At 36.4% G+C, this 22,213-nt stretch overlaps 1 protein-coding gene across 1 annotated transcript; it reads left to right on the plus strand.

Annotated features, from left to right (window-relative positions):
- Positions 1-4,766: 4,766 nt before the first annotated feature.
- On the plus strand, positions 4,767-6,192 carry LOC133844241 (lambda-crystallin homolog). The gene is made up of 2 exons (XM_062278152.1): positions 4,767-5,192; positions 5,568-6,192. Exons 1-2 carry the CDS (start codon positions 4,782-4,784, stop codon positions 6,102-6,104), a joined length of 948 nt encoding a protein of 315 aa, XP_062134136.1. The 5' UTR covers positions 4,767-4,781; the 3' UTR covers positions 6,105-6,192.
- The last annotated feature ends 16,021 nt before the right edge of the window (positions 6,193-22,213 follow it).

Here is a 22,213-nt window from a genome sequence, read left to right on the forward strand (position 1 = left end):
CGACAAGCAAATTGGCATGGGGCACATTTCGCGACATGTTTCGCACATTTTAATGGCAAAATGGAAATGTTGCGTATACGCCACATTGTCCTGTGTGTGTATGTTTGCGGGCTGCCCCTGATGCTGCCAATTTACAATTTCATAAATATAAATTGGTTTTAAATGTTAAATAAAACAATTAAAATAGGAATATGCACTCGGCTTATGACTAGCCGAACACAAAACCAACAAAATTGTGTTTGCATATTATGGCAAGCACATAATTAAATTATATGTCACACGAACACACACACACTCATTTGCTACTTACTACATTGTGAGTTTGTTCAATAAGTAGTCTAGGCTGTGCAGACATCGAACAGTTTGGCAAATAATTTGTAATTTGTTCAGCTTAGGCTTATTATAGAAATTGTGCTTTTAATACTCTTGATTAACAGCTTAGGTAATTGCTGATGATAAATAGTCAAGCTAGTTATGACTTAATGGCTAATGGCAGAATCATTCATTATGGTATTAATTTTTTTTAAATGCCTAAAATCTTTTAATTATGCAACTTCAAAGAAACTTTCATTAAAATTGAAGAGAATGCATCAACTAAGGTCAGATTGTAATGTGGAATGATTTCAATTTGCTTTGCCTAAGCCCAAAATTAATGCATTCGACAATGCTCCTATTGTTTGATAATACATCAAATGCATCATTAAATCGAGAGCAAAGAACAAAATGCACCGGTGCGTGGTATGAGGTGCAATTGTTTTGTTTAAACTACCTCGGTTGCTCGTACAATAAAATAGGCGAAAACCACAAATACGCACACAATTGTAATGCATTTTACATATGTACAAATGTGGCTAGCAGTGACAGAGACAGAGACAGAGAGAGAGACAGACATAGAACCACAGTGAAGTGGAAAATACACACATTTAATTAGTTTCGCACGCATTTGCAACAACAACTTAGTTATTAATTATTGAAAATAGGCAATTCTAGACGTTGACCAAAATGCGAAGCGGAAAAGCCAAAATATATTCAATCAATTGCAAATTGATTTGCCTATAGGAATATGCTGTAAAAATACAAAACATCAACAACCCCCCGTGTATTTTATAGTTGTTGATACTATTGTTCGTGTTGCTGTTGTCCTTGAATATGCCACAGGCAGCCATGAAACAACAACAACATGACATGTGCAACAATTCGTTGTATTTTTTATTTACATGTCGTCATAAATCGTTGCTAATAAAACTGGAAATATAAAAATAAATTCGAATGCTGCTGTTCAATGGCAGGACTATTAAATGCTCTCTAGAAATATAAATATCTTTTTAATTGAGTATGCACATGGTTTTAATGCTATAAATATTTTAAATTTTATATTCACATTTATTTCTATTCTACATTATATGGATAAGTAAGATAATGTCCACAGAGTATGCTAGCAATATTATAATCATTAAATAGCTAATGAATCAAGGCTCAAAGAACAGATAAATTTAATTTAACAAATTGCTTACATCGAAAGGTAATCGAAATGAAATAATTATCTATGGAAATTAAATTCAATAATACAGTAATATCTTGTAGATCACGATTAGTTAGCGAGTTTAGAGTTAAAACCAAAAACCAAATAGAAGAAACCTTTTATAATGAGAAGACATATAAGCAAATATATCTCTTAAATCTACAAATCAAAAAATTAAATCATTCACCAAGCTAAATAGTTGCAATTGTTTTATGATTTAGTCGATTCGAATATTGCAAATATGCATAGCTTAAATGGGTCTTGGGACATCTATTAACTCTGTTTGATGCACTTAACTAATCGATATTTAATGGCAAAGCTGAGCCACACCCTTGGATCCCACATACACTCTCACACAGATTCGCACACACACACACACTTTGCACATACATCATTGTCAATGTCAAAGTGTCAAAGCAAACTTGCACACAAAAGTGGCGGCGCATAGTTTGGAAGCAAGTACAATAACCGAGGCCAACATAAGAGGGCGGCTTATGGCTTTTTGCATGCCACGCCCACAATGTTAAGCCATGCTGTGGCATTTATGATGTTACTGGCAAACTGTTTACATTCACTGCCAGATCAACAGCGAGCAGTAAGCACAGAAGCAAAGCTGAGCGCAGTACGCAGTAAGCAGTAAGTAAACTGCAATTTGCACAGAAAACTTTTTTGACTGAGGGGAAACAAAAATCGACTTGCGACAACTTTGAAGCAAACAGCAAACAATTTGAACTGACAAACTCGTGCGATAAAAATTGCTTAAGTACTTTAGTTGCGCTTCGCAATGCAACTGCAAAAGTTTATTAAACAAACAGGTGAAATCTACCAGCAAAGGGCCAACAGTTGCCACTCAGCCAGATTCAGATCAAACAATCTTGTAAAAAATACAAAAAACACACCATAACAAAAAACATCAGAATGAAAAACAAGAGGAGCATCGCACAAAAAATATCTGCCGCCATATGTCCTGAAGCATATGTCATGTCCTGTTTCGACGTCGTTGTATTCGCTCGCTGTTTGCTTTGTTTGATTTTATTTTTTCGTTGTGCGTGTGGAATGAAAAGTTTGTCAATTTTTTTCAACATTTTTATGCCGCATTCCAACTCCACAACTGTTTTTGGTTTTGCCCGCCCCAATACTGCAGTACCTATGACCTTTTTCACTGCTAACAAGCTGAATGGGAATTGCCCGGAAATTCTTCTCTCTCGCAGACATATGCGGTAATGCTAAATTGATGTTGCATTTTTATAAACTAATTAGCTGTTGCTGATCCAGAAAAAAAATAAAATAAATTTAAAGGCAATCTCTGAAAAGTTAACTCAGTTCAAGTACAACTTAACATTGAAATTTATTGAAAATTCATGAATTAAGAAAACAAGAACGAGTTTGGGATTGTTTGAACAACAGCAACAACTACAGTTGTGTCTTCTTTTATCGGCCCTTTGACAACTGCTTTGTCTGCGTATTGGAATCAAAAAAATTTGCATACTCAGAAATCTTGTGACATTCAACTCTCTCTTTGTACTTTGATTTCGGTCGAAAGCTTGAGGACACGGTCTTTGTAAGTTAATAGCTGCAAATTGCTGTTTTACAATTCTCTGAGCACTGCTCGTTATATGGATTGCAGAGTGAAAGTAGGCAATTTAAAACGTTTCGCATTGATTTCCATTTTTATTAACAATCATTTAAATGCAATGAACTGTAATGCAATGCGGATACCTTCAAGTATTTTCATTTTTATTTTTATTTTCATTTGTGTTATTATTATTTTGTATTTATTCAATTCAATTGTGACTGTAGTTGGCATTTCATGGCTGATTTAACCTGGTCTGGAAAGCTCCTAACAGCGACACAGTGATGCCAGTTTTTTGTGCCGCTGTTCCTGTGGTTGCTTCTTGTTTTCTGTTGTTCCCGCTGTTGTGTTGTTGTTGTTGTTGTTGTGTCTTTTTCATATGTCAGTGGCGTAAATGAAAACGCAAACGGGGCGTATGATTAATGTGGTTTACATATGAAAACGACTGGCAATGCCATGAACCTCACTGTGTGGTAAAGTCTGTCTTTGTTTCTGTTTCTGTTTCTGTCGCTGTCGCTGTCGCTGTCTCTGTTTCACTTGTTTTTATTATTGTTGTTGGTATTGCTGCCGCTGTTGTTATTACTGTTGTTGCTGCCGCTGCTGCTTCTGGCGGCAGTGCTTATTCAATAATTTATATCTGGCAGCCATAGCCACTTACAATGTCAGAAAAATATGCGCGAAATATGCATAAAAGTATTACATGCAGACTTTTGTTATTTCCCCGCCAATTGAAAATCTCAACCCAGAACACTCAACTAACAATTCCAGTACAAGTAAATGCTCTTTGATGTGGTCTACTTGTGAATGGAAATTCAATACGCAACGCGAATACTGAAAAATACTGCGACACTTAATGACTTTCGGAAAATATCTTATCTCATCTTTGTCGGAAATTGTACAATTAGCTGTCAAGCTATATAAAAATAAAAACACATGAATGTCAACATAAAGAGCATTTAATCAAACTTATAAGATTCGTTACTAAGGTACTCGACTGCAAGATGCCCATTAAAAGCTATAAAAGCTACAATTCTTTGACAGCATAACGACAAGTAAATACTTTTAGATTTTCAATTTAGTCGAAACAGAAAAGATTGAAATCTTTACAGTCTGAGTTTCAATAATAAGCAATGAACCATTCGTAACTCTAAATTATAATTACAAATTTACAATTTTTTTTTTAAGACTTCCAGTCTTTAATTTAATAATCCTAGCAATAAGACTTCTTAAAGTTTAGAAATAGAATTTTAAATATATAAATTAAAAAGAAATACAATAGCTTTTATATATACAGCTTAGGGCTTATAGCTGCACTTTGTACCCTTAACTATCCAGTTACTGAAAAAAAACCCAACCATAAGAAATATAGAAAGCTAACACAAAATCTTGTTTTTTATTTAATAATAGAAATAGAAAAAAAAATGTGGACTAATATAGAAAATAAAATTATTTAATTACAGTGAAATATATAAGCTCAGAATTATTTAAAATTACAATCTGTATTAAACTGAGTTCATTCCATGCCCTCCAGACTGATAAACACATTGCTATAATTCAACAAGTCATTATCATTAATAAACATTTCAATTATGTGAACTCGAACCCAAAGCGATAAATCTTAACTCACAGCTCAACTGTTCAATGCGACGCGACATCTGCGTCAACTCAACCCAACTTTAGTACAAAATGAGTTGCCAGAAGATCGGCATCGTGGGCAGCGGCCTAATCGGGCGTGCTTGGGCAATGCTTTTTGCCGCAGCTGGCTACCGAGTGCAGTTATATGATATTCTGGAGACTCAAGTGGATGGAGCACTGCTCGAGATACAGAAAGAGTTGCACAGTCTCAAGGCGAAGGGTGCGCTACGTGGACAACTGTCACCGGAGGCACAATTTGAGCTGATCAGCGGCTGCACAGATCTGAAGCAGTTGGTGGAGAATGCTTTGCACATTCAGGAGTGCATACCAGAGCAGTTGCAGCTGAAGCGGGATCTCTATGCCCAGCTGGATGAAGTCTTGGAGTCCCAGACAGTTGTGGCCAGTTCAACGAGCACTTTTATGCCTTCACTTTACACCGAGGGGTTAAAGCAGCGCTCTCAGGTGATTTTCATAAAGCTGCCACAAAACTTTCTTAAAGACTTTCGATACTTTTTTAAACCAGCTTCTCATAGAGTAGACTGTCTATCCATCTGTCCGTATAAACAACTAGATCTCAAGACTATAAAAAAGATAGAGATACAATAATAATTATATGTATATGTCGAAAACCGACTGCAGATCCTAATAGCTTCGGATGGTAAACCGACAGTCTATAATTTGCACTCGTTTGGGTCGACATCGATTTGGTATATGTTGATATTTTGGTATATTAATTTGGTATATTTTTACGATTATACCGGACTGTTTTGTTTTTATTGAAAATGGGTATCGCATATCTTACTGACTCCATTTCTTACTTTCTTCTTGTTTCTTCAGATGCTTGTGGCTCACCCCCTGAATCCACCATACTTCATTCCACTCGTAGAACTCGTGCCAGCGCCTTGGACCAATAAGGAGACCGTAGAGAGCACACGTCAGCTGATGCTGGCTCTGGGACAACGACCTGTTGTGCTGAACCGTGAAGTTCAGGGATTCGCCACCAATCGCATACAGTATGCCATACTCAATGAGGTGTGGCGCTTGGTTGGCGGCGGCATCATCAGTGTGGAGGATGTGGATCGTGTGCTGAGCGATGGTCTGGGTCTGCGTTATGCCCTCTTGGGCTCCCTGGAGACGGCTCACCTAAATGCGCCCGGAGGAGTTGCTGATTATTTCCAACGCTTTGGCGGCGAGATCGCTGCTGTGAGCGCGAGCTATGGTCCCACACCGGATATGCGAAACGAGGGAGAAACGCTAGCGGAGATTGCGAGACAATGCGAAGAGCTTGTGCCACTGGAAAAGTTGCAGCAACGTCGTGCCACACGCGACGAATTCCTAACGCGCCTATCAACGCTAAAGCGTCAGTTGCTATAAAATTGATTGCGAAACTGTATTTTTTGTATTTGCATGTGCCATTTGTGTTGATTAAACTTCAGCTCTGTGTATGCGTGTATAAATGTGATTGTGATTGTAAATGTGAGTGGGCGGTTCACTTTTCCTCTCTCTCTCTCTCTCTCTCTGTCCCCTTTCAATCGCATTGGTATCCCGAACTCGTTGCGTAATTGCAGAGCGTCCGCTTTCAATTCATTTCGCTGGCCATGCATTAATGAAATTAATTTTTGTGGCAACCGGAAACTCCGACAGCCATCGTCAGCGTCAGCATCAACGTAAGCATGTTCAACTACAAAGTGTCACATTTCCTTTTCGGCATTAAGTTTGCGTTTCTTTTGCTTTTGGTTTTGCTTTTCGTTTTCGTTTTGCTTTTGCCTTTTCCATTTTCATTTCAGCTTCGACACTTGACCTGCTCTAAACGCAATCAGCTTTAACTCATTTTCCAACTGATTCAAATTAAAATTCACCACATCTCTTTAAAAAAAAGTCTGACGCTTGATTTTCAATTAATTAAGGCATCAGCACAATCTTCATTAATAATTAGTACGAATTGAAAACAGCTTTTCCACCTTTGTTAAAAAAGTCAAGTTTAAAAACTTTTATTAAAGACATAAACGACAGAAGGAAGAAGAATTTGATAACACGCTCAACACTTAGCAGCTTAAATATGTGTGTCTGTGTGTGTGTGAGTTTATTAAAATAATAAATCTACATTAAATACACTGTGTGTGATCAAAGCGGAGACTTATCCCAGCAAACCATACTTATACCCTGCACACATAAAATTGCCTTACCGCAAATGATAAACTTAATAAAAATTTAAACAGAACAAGATAAGTTCAAGCGATGAAATAAATATATTCAAATTTCTATATTTTTATATAGCCTAATAAACAAGTTATGCTGTAGTAAAAAAACAATTCATATATCAACTTGCGATGCAAGGTAAATACAGAAAGCTCTTTGAATAAAAGAATTGAGTTTAAGTAAATATGTGTTTTTGAATACTTAGTACGGAGTAACTGCTCGTCGACTATTCATTTCTAAATTCACAGTTCTCTCTTGGCTAGCCGACAAAGCATTTTTCATTTTTAGTCGCATATTTTTTTGCGCTCGCGCTTCTTTTTAATAAACTCTCAGCTGTCCCTAAACACATGTTCGTACATCCCATTTACCATACCAACAACTCACACACTTATACACACACACACATTGCCATCTTGCTGATGCCGGCATGAAACCGTTGTGCAATTTATTTCGCTTACACCACAAAAAAAAAATGGAGGAAATAAAAGCTGAATAAAATAAAAATTGATTAAAAACCACTTTAATATAGCTCATTGTCGCATTTGCCTGCCTCTGAATCCTTATAAATGTGTTCTAAAGCTGCAGCCGCTGACAGTTATTATTAAGTGTTTGCCTTTCTATGGCTTGGAACACATGCTACTGCTTTATCCCTTTATTGAAATTAAATTTATGCAAAACTTATCACTATACAATTGTTTAATGGGTACACAGCAAAAGCTTTCCATTGCCCATTTAATCCATTAGGATACCTTCAAATACGATACCAAAAATTTTATTTTCATTTTAAATGTTTTAATTTAATGATTGTTGTTTAAGATATATGCTAGACTTGAAAGTGACTTTTTCCCAATTTACTCTTTTATTACAATAAGGACTAACTAATGTATATATAGAAATAAAATAAGAGTTTGGAATCTTTACTACAAGAACCATCCACAAAGGTTTAGGTTTAGGTAGAACCGGATGCTCCTAGGAGGAACGGAGCATAGACCAATAGAGTTCCGTAGCTCTACCGGTACATGTTGTTGGCTTAGCCTTAGAAGTCGCATAGTATGGATGCATTTTTGACAAAAGCCAGCAACATCCTGGGAGGGGGAGCCATGAAACGTAACGAAGATCGTTTAGACGCAACGGTTCAAGATATTTCAGCTCCTTAACTCTGGACTCGTTACATTTCCTGGACGAATGCACGAGCATCCGACAAACAGTGGCCAGTTAAAATGCTGAGCATTAGCCTTGCGGTTTTGCATGCCATTCAGCTCCAGCTCACGTTTCACCGAAGCTTACAGTGTACTTTAATTTCATTGCTAACAGATCTCAGGTGTCTACGATCTTGTTTCCATCGATGCCCTGGAAGCTTGCTATTAAACAAATGCGTACTACCACAGATGCATTCAGCAACTCTATTCCGCTTCTGCTCTTCAAGACATCCTTGGACTGGATCATATCAGAATGCATTGATCAACCATCCACAAAAAAAAAGAAACACAACAAAAAAAATGCTATTTTTAATTTTTTAACTATGTATTTGTATAAATGTCATTATATGATAAATGTCTTAATCACAAAGTCTATGGATAAAACAAAAATATTATTGATTAGTTACTCAACATTGTTACAAGTAAGAAACTTCTTGATTCGACTGGAGGAGTCTGCACTTTTCATCAAATAAAGCAATTAGTTTTGATTATGTACAATTTTAAAATGACTGCACTTACCTAAATCACATTCAAATTTCTGTTAAGATGCCGCCCTTTCTTAGTGGACTATTTGAACATATTTAAATAAAGAAGCATCGATTTCATACATATAAAAATATAAGTTGTTTGTCACAGTTAATCAGTTGTCAATTAATTCGAGTGTAGTGATGACTAACTTGGGTCACTTGTAAATCCCAAATGTGTTTTTTTTTCTAATGTTTCGTTGATTATCTCTTAAATAGGGACTTTTTTGCGAGTGATTTACTTTACGATTGGGGAAGCACCAGAGATGCGAAATTTACTATAATGTTTCTTATAAAGTCAAAACCAATTCAATTCTTAGATAGTCATCAAACTAAACTGTTTGTGCTAAGATGCAAAACATTATATTCGTCTTAATACTCGCTGTTCTAGCCAGCTGTCTTTCACTAGGACTAGCGACCATTCGGATGCCACATCCTCGTCCGCCTCCTCCGCCGGGAAATCAATGGAATCCGTTCAATTTTAATCCATCACCTTATAATCCTGGTCAACCACAAGGTTGAAACGAGAATAAAACGAACTTTAATGCTCTACAAAATGCAATTTGTACGCAAATAAATTTGTATAATATGATACGTGTATATTTTGTTAATTGTGAATAACTTGAAGGTTAATGATAAATAAAATTATATTAAATAATATTTGTGCTGCACACAATGATGAATAAGTGTTGTTCAACGAGTATTGATAATTAAGAGTAGAACTTATTAATATTTGTTATTTAATGTATGCCGGATAAAAGTTCGTCACTTACATACTTGCACTCTGATAAGAATGTAAACTACGCAATATTAGAAACTATCGATTTGTTGTTTATGTGTTGTGCTGAAGTAAAAAGTTCAAATTACAGCGCATCGTTGCGGTCAATTGTTAGTGTAAAATACCCCAAACAATTAGAAACCACAATGGCTGCTGCTGCCTCGACAACGAGCAACTTTTCATTTTTACTGGCACTTACTGCCCCACCTTCCAGCCTGCCATTCTGCCACTTTGCCACTCTGCCAGCTTGCCTCTCTAGCCACTCATGCCACTTTTGCCAGCCCAGGCCCAGCTCAGGCATCCCGGCAACAGTTTTGCTGCAGTTTGCCTGCTGAACTTCACCCCGTTCACCTAAGAGCAGTAACAACTGCAAATGCATTTTGAGGTTAATGCCCCAAGTCAGAACGTCGAGCAGCGTGCAGCGAGCAGCGAGCAACGAGCAAAGAGAAGTGAGGCAACTAAGCAGCAGCCACCCAAAACTGGGGAGTATTCGGTTTATAAACTTACTCAACAACATTCTGGCTGTCAGTACATTTGGTAAAATTCTTCTACCTCTTCTCATTTCTTTTTATTTTAGCTCTACAATTTCCCTAGCTGCTGCTGCTGCTGCTGTTGCTGACTCCCTCGCTCTCCCTCGACTATTCATTGGCCCCATTGTCAAGTGAGGCGCACATAATGCGATTTTAATACAGATTTCCTGGGGCCATTGGCAACTTTACCCTGTCATGTTCCAGTCCCCTATGTGTGTGTGTTATGCATAAGCCTTTAACTGTTTATTTGCTGGTACATTGAAATCATATATTTTCCCCTAATACATACAACTTCTGCTATCGGAATAATAAGTGCTTAACAGCAGACAACTATCGTTCAGCTCCCTCACTCTATCTCTGTCTTTTTCTCTCTTTGATGTCCAGCAAGTGTCCTTTGGAGTATTGTATCAAATTTTAAGCCCTTAAGCCTCTTAACTTGCTGACAAAATGCAATTTCGTCTTTATAGCAACTATCTAAATTTATATTTCCAATAATTATGGTTGTTGAGTTGCAAATTGCAAATAGTCTGTTCATTAATTAGTAGCCACAGTTCGTAACATATATAAACGGAAATAAACAACATTCATGTAGTTTTTGCTTATGCTTATGGCCAGAAGAGTTAAAAGAGCTTTCCTTGTGCCCATAGAAAATTTGAGTAACAGGTTTCGTTGACAATAATAACAAGTAAGAAAGCTACAGTCGAGGGTGCTCGACTGTAAGATACCCGCTACCCATTTTGAATAAAAGCAATATATTTTACGGTATTTGTTGGAATACCCCAATTCATATTCAGAAATACCATTTTGTATATATACTTTTAAGGATTTACTGAATACGTAGCCTTCGGTCACACTGACCGATCCTCTTCCCTTTTATTGTGAGATCGTCAAGGAGACAAGTTGTGTGGTGCTGGTATTGCGGTAAAATAAAAAGGAAACATAAAATATAAATACTTCTGTGTAATTATTGGGAATATAATTCAATTAAAACAACAGTATTATTCTCAAGACATACCAATTATACTACAAAAAATACTAAAAATATATTATGGGGTATTATTATTAAAATATACCAAACATACTAAAAATATACCAAATGGTATATTTGGTATATCGGTATAGTACCGCATTCAAAATATTCCATAGAAATAGTATAAAAACTATTTTTAAAAAATGAAATAATTAACCTAAAGAAATCTGTCTTCTCGCTTACACAGTCTCGCAGTCAAATTTTCAGTTAACGTAATTTTAATTTTCTAACAAAAGTATTAAATTGCAAATTTGAATAACAAAAAACAATTTTAAAATTTATAACGTATATCTTAAATACCCTTGTCTGTGACTTTCTTGTTGTTTTTATTGTTAAAGTTCAAGTTTGTAGTATTCTAAAATTTTGAAAATAAATAGCTATAATTTTATAATAAATTATACCAAAAATATAGTTATGTACAAATATAGATTAAGCAATTTACTTATGTTACGGCATTAATTATTTATTTTCTAAAACTCGAACGTGCAAAGCAGGTTTTTAGAATGTTTCACTTTACATAATCCTTGCGTCTCCTTCAAGCCTGTTAGCTAATGTTGATAATATAAAATGAAAATTTGCTTCATTATTCATTAGATAAAAGAGAAAAAAAATCGCATAATATATTTGCATTCCGATATTTGGTTGTCGCACAGTTTTAACAAAACTTTACATTTTCATGTTATTTTTTGGTATTTTCAGTGCTTCGTTTAAGAACAATTTATGCAAAGTTAACAGGTATTCATCCATATTAATGTCGAGACGAAATGTGATTAAAGTGTTGGTTGCCGCAGTCGAGTAACCATCCAGACGGAAAGACAGAAAAACAGCAAGCTATGTTAGCTGCAGCCATCCAGCTTAGCAAGACAGGAGAGAAACATTGAGGCCAGGACACAGGCAGAGCGGCAATCAAATTAAAGTTGAAGTGATTTTCAATTGGAAATTCTTGTGACGGCACTGGCAAACCGCAGGACACTTAAGTGTATTCTAATTAAACTGACGCAGACCAACAATCAGGCAACAGTCGGACAACAACAACAAACGCAGCCCATGGCCTTTCTGAATTGAAACGGAGACAATGCGAAAACCAGCCAGCGACATTCTCCAACTGTGCCAAAATGGGAGGCGGCAGCTTCCGACTTTAGATTTAGCTTCAGCTTCAGCTTCAGCTTTGCCAACGCCACTGTTGTCCTCCTCCGCCTCCTTCACCATCGAGTTGCTGTACAAGTCGTTTTACTGGGCATTTCGCATGTAATGCGTTGTTGTTGTTCTTGTTGTTGTTGTTCTGCTGTACTTATCTGATTGTGTTGCTCTGTATTCGGAATGGGGCTGCTGTCAACGCACCAGCTTCAACTCCAAATTTAACCACTCCAAACTCCTTCTGCGCGCTTTTCTTTGTGATCCTTTGGCAACGTTTAGAGCGTGTGCACGATGCGCGGTTTTTGAGCTGCCGGTGATTAGATTGTCTGATACTTTAATAGGATTGTAAAAGCAGACACACAACCCCATACAACAAATGCAAACACACTCACACACTAGACTCGTTGAAGTGGTTGTAGGTTGCGCTTTTAAATCGCGACTTTTAACCAAACACAAAATGTGGAAACTGTGCTGCTACTGCTCATGATTTGGATTGTAAAGTGGATAAACATATTGTAATATTTACCTATTCTATTCCAAAAGTTATCTATTTCATACACATCAAATATATTTGTTATGTACCTTTAAAGGCAACCCAATTTATACGATTAAATCTTTAGTAGGGAGTATTTATTCTCCGTGCAACTTCAGGCCTGCATTTTCATTACTTGATTATTCCGAAATCAACCAACAAAAATTCCAAAAAAAAAAGCGAAGAAAATGCCAAAGCAAACGCGTGGAGAAGTTGCAAATGGAAATGCAATTGAAGTAAGAGGAAAACGCCAATTGCGTATACGACCCATCGTACACACTATGCGGAGTTATTTTTACTCTTTTACAATTTGAATAACAAATTATGAAAAAAAGTTATTGAATTACAATTGATATGAGTTAAATTCGGACTTCAAACATTTTATTATTACGATTGTATTTAAATTTGCAAATGTACAAAATTAATAACAATAGATTGACCTCTTTCAGTGTTATCTATTATACACTTTAGTATTTGTGCATACAAATTCATTCATTGTAAAATGTATATTGCCATAGCAGCGACATGCAGATGAAAGTGTATATAAGTAAGAATGGGAATATGAAAGGTAGTGGAAAAATTGGATTTTCATTATTTACAGCATATCAAACAGGTCGTGGTATTATATGTAGCCTGGCCTATCGATAGGCAAGGAAAGCGTAGTAGAGTAAACATATATAAGTATGTGTATGTAGTCTCTGTGTGTGTGCTTGCAACGTGACGGATACGCAACACAACAAATAAGGGAAGCGTTGCATGAAGTTGGCTGGCATCGTCATCGGCAGCGGCAAGAGCCAAGCAAACGGATCGGACCCTTTGGGGCAAGGAAATTAATTAAATTAAGTCAACGAAAAGTGAAACGGTATAAGCCAAAACGCAACAAGAGAGACACCCGCCAACACACACATAGACACACACACACACACACACGCACTACCACAAACACAATTGTGTATCCGGGATAGAGTGACTGGAAATGTTGCCCGCAGGCTTGATGCCAGGACGCGAAGTCTTTGACATTCGTCGCTTCGGCTTGTTCCTCATCACTTTGATGCCGGCACGACACAACCCCACGCCTCGTTTCCGCCACCCGACCCCTTCTACACCCCTACAAGTGTGGAACGATAAGCTCGTTTCGTTATAATCCTAATTAAATATTTAGGTTTACTCTATGGCTGTATTTACTTTTTTGCTTCCTCCTCTATCTCTATCACCACCTCTAACTCCATCTCAATCTCTTTCCACTTCTGAGTATGCCGCCATCCTTATCACACTTCCCGTGCACCTAATTCTGGGCTTCAGATAAGCGTCGGGGTCACTTGCCAAGGGTTAATTGCATTAAAGTTATGACAATTGCCGACAAATTTGATGCTTTTGGCCGAAAGCGAATAATGTACAAGAGGACAAAATCAACTCAACGAATTCTCTATTGTGCTGTCGCGAAACTAATTAGCGAAATACGCAAGCTTTATCTATTATCATATCGAAGTGCAGTATGAAAGTGAGAGAGAGGATACGCAATGAAATGGAATTAAATATTAAAAGTAACACAGCTCTTAGCAAACTCAGTTTAAAGGGTGGCCTATGTTATCTTCAATGAGATATACGCTAACGAGAGATACACTACCTCAGTAGAATTAAGATATTTGTGCATCATCTTATGTTTTGTTATACCCGCTATCCATTGGGAACAAAAAATTGATTTTGGTTGACTATCTAGTATATATTGTAATCTATGTTCTTTTTATACCCGCTACCCATAGGGTAGAAGGGTATTATAACTTTCTGCCGACACGAAATGTATGTAACAGGTAGAAGGAGGCATCTCCGACCCTATAAATTATATATATTCTTGATCAGCGTCACCAGCCGAGACGATCTCGCTGAGTGTGGTTCGATGGCTATACGCCATAGCCTATGGCGTAGGCAGTAAAAGGATCGAGCGGGCAGTGTGCTCGTGCAATCGCCTGTGAGAGCATCGAAACTCGCTTCGCGATAATGAATAAACAGACTCCGACATATTTTTTCTGTGTACTAAAGACTAAAAAGATAGACTAGTAAGAAATTAAATTTCCTATTGTTCTGCATTGAATATACTAAATCATCAAGTACGCTCATTTGTTCTTAACGGTTTTTTTTATTACTTCAAAGAATGCTTTCAGAATATGAAATATTTTAAATATAAGTGTTTCGTTTGAAACCATGACAATTATAGCAATTACGTTCAATGAACAAATTGAGGAATTTAGTCTCATATTTAAAGCGATTTCGGATTTATTAATTTTAGTAATTAAAGGACAGAGAATAGCAGCGGCACCTCGACAGTCTGGTCCCAGCTAGTTGTGCAATAAAACCAATTTAATCTGGACACCCTGAGCAGTGGCTTGGCATTGCAACTGCTACGCTGTGGCATGTTGTCTAGCATGCTTCTCATTTTTCCCTATCTCCTCCTTGCTTGCTTGCTGGCTAGAGCTTTGCTTTGTTGAGCGTCTGCCGCACTTCAAGCAGCGCGCAATTTGTTTTAATCAACAAAGTCAAAAAGGGGCACGTAGAGCGGGGGCACTGCACAAAAATTAAATAAACTTTGTGTTGGCCCAACAATTTGCCCAGCGTCTAGGACCAGCAGAACCAGAAGCAGCAGCAGCAGCAGCAGCAGCAGCAGTGGCAACCACCGCTCCAAATGTCTGCGGCTTCATTCGGTCGCAGACAAAACGCTGACAGGCAGCTAAAACCTGAAGAGCGGAGGCAGCAGCAGAAGGACGTGACTGTCCGAGAACATCCACTGGCAGCTCCATCAGCTTCCCTAGGATGCCGACAAACAGTTGCAATCAGTTTCACTGCGAAATCCTTTAACTGTTTAATATTGCAACAAAATGAGAAAAAATTATTCTGTGCTTGCTTTATCCCTTTGGACCATTGTCAGCAATGCAAACAAATTAAGCGAAATGAACTCAAATGCTCTGCGTAAGTTGGCAAATAATTAGCGACTATCCACTCAAATACATTCACACATCAGTTATATTTAGTCACTGTGAAGCGAGACGAATAAAGCCATTCAAGCCCCGAAGGCCAATAAATGAGAAATTCCTAAGTTGTCCATAAATTTTCACAGCCACTTTGATATATGTCCACTGACCACAATCTGATAAAGGCCACAGAGATGTGATGTGTTGCTTTTTCTTTTTGAAATGTTACACTACAATGGGGCAAATCTAATTCATACTTGAAAATAATTACCAAAATTGTAATTGAAATTAATTTATAAAGTAAATCAGAAATGGAAATATAAATAAATTTCTTTAAGTTGTAGTATTACACAAATATTTAAATAAATTGAATACCTGTCTTACCTTGTCTAGTATAATGATGAACTGTAATCTACGAAAAATCTGAAAAGCTGCTAAAGAGCATCAACTAGTCGCCGTAGATTCACATTTATAGATCTGTCGACCGGCTGTTGTTATTATTGTGTTATATTGCCTTTCATTGTGTGTTATCAATAAAGCAAATTGAATTTGGAGCAGTACAAAAAGTGTCACTCAGGTCGATCAAGATAAATGCCAACTGAGAAGAGCAGAGCAGCGGGGTTGTAAAGAGTATACCTTAGAAAGTGAATAGAGAGACAGAGAGAGAGAAAAAGCAAACTTCAGGCTTTGTCTGATGCTTGATGAGCATGTGTCGAGATTGGGATGTTGGGAATTGTGGGCACATTAAATTAATGTATTTGATTGTCTGTTTGGCCCTTTGCATTGATAAATGAAAAGGTTAAGTCACAGGTCAAACTAACAGACACCCAAAGGACCCCTCCACATATCTTTCCGCCCTCTTACGCACAAACGCACAAAAGTTCATTGTTAATTTGTTTTGTTTCGTCTTTTTTTTAAATGTAGACTGCGCATAGGAATCTGTGATTGTTACTGTCAGGCTTTTGTTGCTTATTATTTATCATCCAGTTTATTTCTGTGAGAATATTCCTCTCCCTCTGCCCCTCCTGACAACTGACCTGCTACCAATGCAATGAATCACAGTAGCTGCGGCTCCAGCTCGTATTAATGTATGTGTGTGTGTGTGTGTGTTTGTGTGTGTGTGTGTGGGAAGAAGCTTCCAGGAATAAACGTTGCTTGTTTCAATAGGTTTCAAACTACATGATTTATTATACACCCCCTATTGGCAGTGGGTGTGAGAACGGTGGGCGTGGCACCGCCCGAAGCCAACATGCGCCTGCTTGTACCAATAGACTAATGGCTGGCAAAAAAGCGAGCGAGCACAAAAAACATTCAATCGATTGTTAACAAACTCATAAAACAAAGCACATGAAAAATTGAGGCCTCTTGTAATCAAAATGATGTAAACATGCCAATACATATACGAACATTGTATAAAATTATAATAAAAATTGTAAAATATTCATTCGGAAATGTGCATAGCTCTTTATAATATTAAATGTACAACAACAAAATCATTTTCAATTGTAATAGTCTTGAAAATATTGGAATTCGTGTTTGTGCATAAGCTTTGATATTATATTTTATATTATTATTTTCGAGTCGAATGACCCAGGAGACAGTAATCTCCTTTTCCTAAATGTAGTATTAAATACTGTATTTACTATAATAAATAAATAAATAAATATTATTATTTTTGCATAAGTGTTGATATTATTATTACATGTATAAAGACAATTTATAGTTTAACATACATATATGTATATAGTTTATAACTTGCTAAATGTGCGATTTTGTTTTTATACTCGCTACCCATAGGGTGGAAGGATATTATAGCTTTGTGCCGACTGCAAATGTATTTAACAGACAGAAGGAATCATCTCCAACCCCATAAAATATATATATTCTTTATCAGCTTCACCAGTCTATATAGTCATGTCAGTCTGTTCATATAAACACGTAGACATCAGAGACTATCAAAGATAGAGATATAATTTTTCGACAGCACTTGTTATGTTTGCAAGCCCCCGCAAGTCGATAAAAATCGAATAATTTTAAAGCTAGAGACGTGAAAAAATAATAACTAGAGTATTTATGATTCCCAAGAATTTGATTGCGATTAAATAAAAATTGTAGAAGTTATTTAAGAAATATTTCTGTATTGCAAAATAACGCCGACTGCAATGGGGTCTTAGCAGCGTTGCCTGACAATCTGGTATATTTTACTTTCTGTCAAATGTAATATTTTACCAAATATGATTTTTGGTATATTTTAAGTATTTTGTGGTATATTTATTTGATAGCTTTTAAAGTAGCATTCAAAATATACAACAGAGACTAAAACATTTTTTTTTTAAATATTTTTTTGTATTAAGGAAATATGTTAATCGTAATTTACTAAAGCATTTACATTCCATCGAATCTCTCCTGCTTTTCAGCTAACTTCCCTATGAACTTCCAATTTAAATCAAATCCAATTCAAATTAAAAAAAAATCATTAAAATGGAGTGATGGAAATGTGGTCAAGTTGCTCTCTAAATACCGCAGATACTTGAGCACGCCCCAGAGCGGAGTCTTAATTAATTATTTTGATTACTTTTGCATTAATGAAAATGCAGCTCCCTCAACTCTCGTTTGACTTGCTCCGCTCAGCAGGCTCTTCAGTCAGTCTCTGTGCTGCTCGCGTAATAAATGCCAAAATGAAATTGCGCGTGAAACAATGCATTTCCGGTTGTCCAGTAGCCATTCCCGTTCACATTCACATTCACATTCGCATTCACACACTCACACTCGCATTCGTATTCGTATTCGTATTCACATTGGCGTTGCTTCCGCTTCATCTTTTTTTCGCACCCAAGCTTCGATAAGCATTCACACGCCCCAGCTGCATTGGAGAGCGGGAAGCAACAGGGAGAGGTAGGAAGAGACGCCTAACGTCTGAGCATTGAAAACCCGTTGAAATTGTTGCCTGCTTTATGTTGTCATTCCATTAATTATCGTTCGTTATTTTAACTTTTAGCATAGAGCAGCCGAGCTTTTCTCTTTTTCTCTCCCACTCTCTGTCTCTCTTTTTTTGTTTCTTTGTGGCCATTGTGCGCCGTCTGCACTTTACAAATACTTCATAACATTGGACAAGCATTTCACATCTCTCTCTCACTCTCCCATTTATTTTTTCCTATTTTTTCGTATTTTGTGTTGCCAACGCCTTTTGTTTGCACATTAAATGGCGTCGGCAGCCATGTGCAATTGCCCTGCGTGTGTTAGTGCATAAATATATCTGTATATGTATCTGTGTTTCTGTGTGAGTGGCAGTTGGGGTAATGAATTACTAGCCACATGGTTTTTGTGTGCACCGCCCGCTGTCTCGCAACAATGACATTGCAATTTTTAGCCAACGCCAACAATGTCAGGGACAAAGTGCTAAAGGAGAGAAGGGTAAAAAGAGAGAGAGATATAGAAAGAGAGAGAGAGAGAGCGACACTCCTGCAGAGCCAGCAGACACGTCTAGAGCCCAAACAGTCGCATAGTGCAGCCAGAAATTATGCGACTTTAATTGCTCACAAATTGTTGAATGGCCCAAAATATATTTAAGGCATTCAAAAATCATTTTATAATAATTACAAAGTGGTTGTCGAAATCGGTCATTATATTTCTACAGTTAATATACTCTTCATAATTAAAGAGTAAGTCAAAAGCAGTTAAGAATTATTTTTTACAACACATGTTTTTTTATTTACTGCAATCATATATTTGTATTTGTGTATTTTTTGTGTATTGCTAAGTAAAGCAATATTAGAGTTCTATCTAGTTAGGACAAAGGAAATTATTTTAAATGTAATAGTATATCGATATACCAATAGCATTTGGTATATTTTAGTATGCAGAATATTAATATGGTAAACTTTTTTAACAAAAATACCGCACTGTTTTGCTTTTATTGAAAATGTTTAGCGGGTATCTCACAGTCGAGCAAACTCGATTAAATCTTTCGTATTATTTGTTGCAATCAGTTATTTGTGTATTATTTGTGTATCGTTGGAGAGAGAAAGAGAGAGAGAGAGAGAGCATTAGAGTTCTCTTTAATTATTTTTTTGTGTGACCGACAAAGGAAATTATGCCGCTTTATGCATTTTCATAATGACTGAGGGTGTTGAACTGAAATCAATTAAAGTGAGCGATATTCTGTGTTTATTGCACGTCTTAAATTCCTAGTTTGTAGGCAAATTTTGAGATAAACGCACAACAGAGTGTACCAATATATTGAGTTACCGATGTTTTTATGAAAATTTGCATATTCATTGGAGTTGTATTTAAACTACATAAAACCAGATATATTTTCAAATATGATTTACATATATTATATATGTATGTATCATTGATATAATCAATCACCATTTAAAATAAAAAAAAACTCGAAAATATTATTATTTTATTTCTATTATAAGTAACTTTTCAGTCAAAAATTAGAATTGGAATTAAAGTTTATTAAGTTTACGAGCACAGTTTATGTGCGGGTATCATAAATGCATATTTTATATAACTCATACGCACAGTTGACATGATCATTCAGGTTTTCATCACACTTAAGTGTTTCTCCAGCGAGTGTTATTAATTATTTAAATTTGTCGCTGAGTCGAAAGCTGCATCGCTGATTTTGCATTTATTAGGCGAGCATCATTAGGCGGAAGTAACAACAACCAAAGCAACACAAACGAAAATAAAAAAAAAACAGCTGCAACAGCTGCGTGGCAATCTCGTTTAGCAACTTAGCAGACATCTTCTCCTTTGGCCGCAGAGCAGTTTCAATTTGCTGTTGAGGGCAGGTGTTTTCAACAGGATGCGAATATTGCACTGCCGAGGGAAGCAGATATGGTAAAAAGGAAAGGAATGGGGATGGTGGCATGGGGGCAGGGGGGAACGTGGTTGAGCGCACAAGAAGCGCCGCGAGCAACGAAACCAAAACACGGCAACGAGATGACGATGATGTTGACGATGTGGTTGCACTTATGTATTCTTGTTTTCATTTTTTTCCATCTCTTTTTTGTTGCTGTTGTGTTTTGTAGTTGTTGTTCTCGCAGTTGGTGCGGTTATTGTCGTTGTTGTTGTTGCAACTGATGAGGAAATTGTTTTGAAAATTACAAATAGCAATAAAACAAGCAGCAAACATATTCACCCGAGGCATCCACTACATTATACCTAGGTACATTAACGTAGTGTATCATGTAAAAGAAAAGTTTTTAAAAGTAGTTAAACAACATAAAATATATTACAGAGGTTTGAGCTATTGTCGTGAGAACTTGGTTCAAATTTGCACTAATTAACAATTTTATTATTCCATCCTCTTAATGAAAGAAATGTTTATAAAGTATTACATATCTTCGGTCATAGCTTTGATCATATTCACAGTCATTTAAGAAAAACAAATTATAACAAATAAGAAAATACCCGAAACCAATTTTGGAAAAAAATCAAAAAAAAAGTTCAGTTTTTATTTAACATATCAAATACCAAAAATACTACAATTATATCAAATACTATTTATTGCATTTTAAAATATACCATAGAGTGAAAAATATACCATATCCCATATAAGTCCAGTAGTATGTATGCGTTTTTGCCCATACAAAAGTATTTCTTAAATAACTTTTACAATTTTATCTGATCGCCACCAAATTTCCAGGAAGCAGTTAGACTATAGTTGCTATTGTATTTAGCTTCAAAATTACGCTTCTTATTAAAATATATACTAAGTAAAGTACTAAAATATACCAAATGTCATTTCTATATGCTACTACATATAAAATTCAACACTGAATATAAATGAAATTGTAGTTATTGTTGAAATAAGAGTGAATGAAAAATTATAGTAATAAGTTGTCTGAAAGTTCAGTAGAATAAGAAACAAGTAAATTATATTATATTATTCCGCATGACGCAAGATTATTGATGTGTATTGATTGATTGTATTTAAATTAAAAATAATTATACTGTGTACAAATATTATAAAAATTATAGTAAAGATCACATCTAAACTTCATTCAAAAGTGAATGGAATTTCTTCTGCTTTTAAGCATTTCCAAGATTTGGGAGATTTTTGCAGGACTTCCAAATAGTCGAGAAACTGCTTGTAGGTAAAATCACCGAGGGATTCATCATCGTGGTGCCTGTGATAGGTGCACAACTCATGGCAGATGAACAATCGCCGAGAAGGCTTTGATGGTTTAAGGGACCTGCAGTGCTGCTTATAGATTTCAGTGTCATTACAGCAAATAAAGCACAAGTCTGAGCTGTAGATTCAGAATAATTAGTGTTAACAAAAAGATAAAATTTAGTGGCAATTACAGTCCATGTCGTCTAACCCTCTGAAACTCGGGATGTGCGATAACCAGATTGAGAACTTGATGATCTGTTGGCCGGCGTAATTCTAAAATACCCTTTCTTAGTAACAGCGGAAAGCGAATGACCTGCATGACGGCACCAATATGCTCAGCCCTGGATGGCCAATCATGGGTTAGCCAACGAACGGCAGCAAATAAAACCTCCTTCTCACTGTTGACCGCCAGTTCATCAGAGTTGAGGAGATCACAGACATGCTCAACGCATAATTCA

Source organism: Drosophila sulfurigaster, chromosome 3 (genome assembly GCF_023558435.1).
Source record: "Drosophila sulfurigaster albostrigata strain 15112-1811.04 chromosome 3, ASM2355843v2, whole genome shotgun sequence".
Taxonomy (NCBI): Eukaryota; Metazoa; Arthropoda; class Insecta; order Diptera; family Drosophilidae; genus Drosophila; species Drosophila sulfurigaster.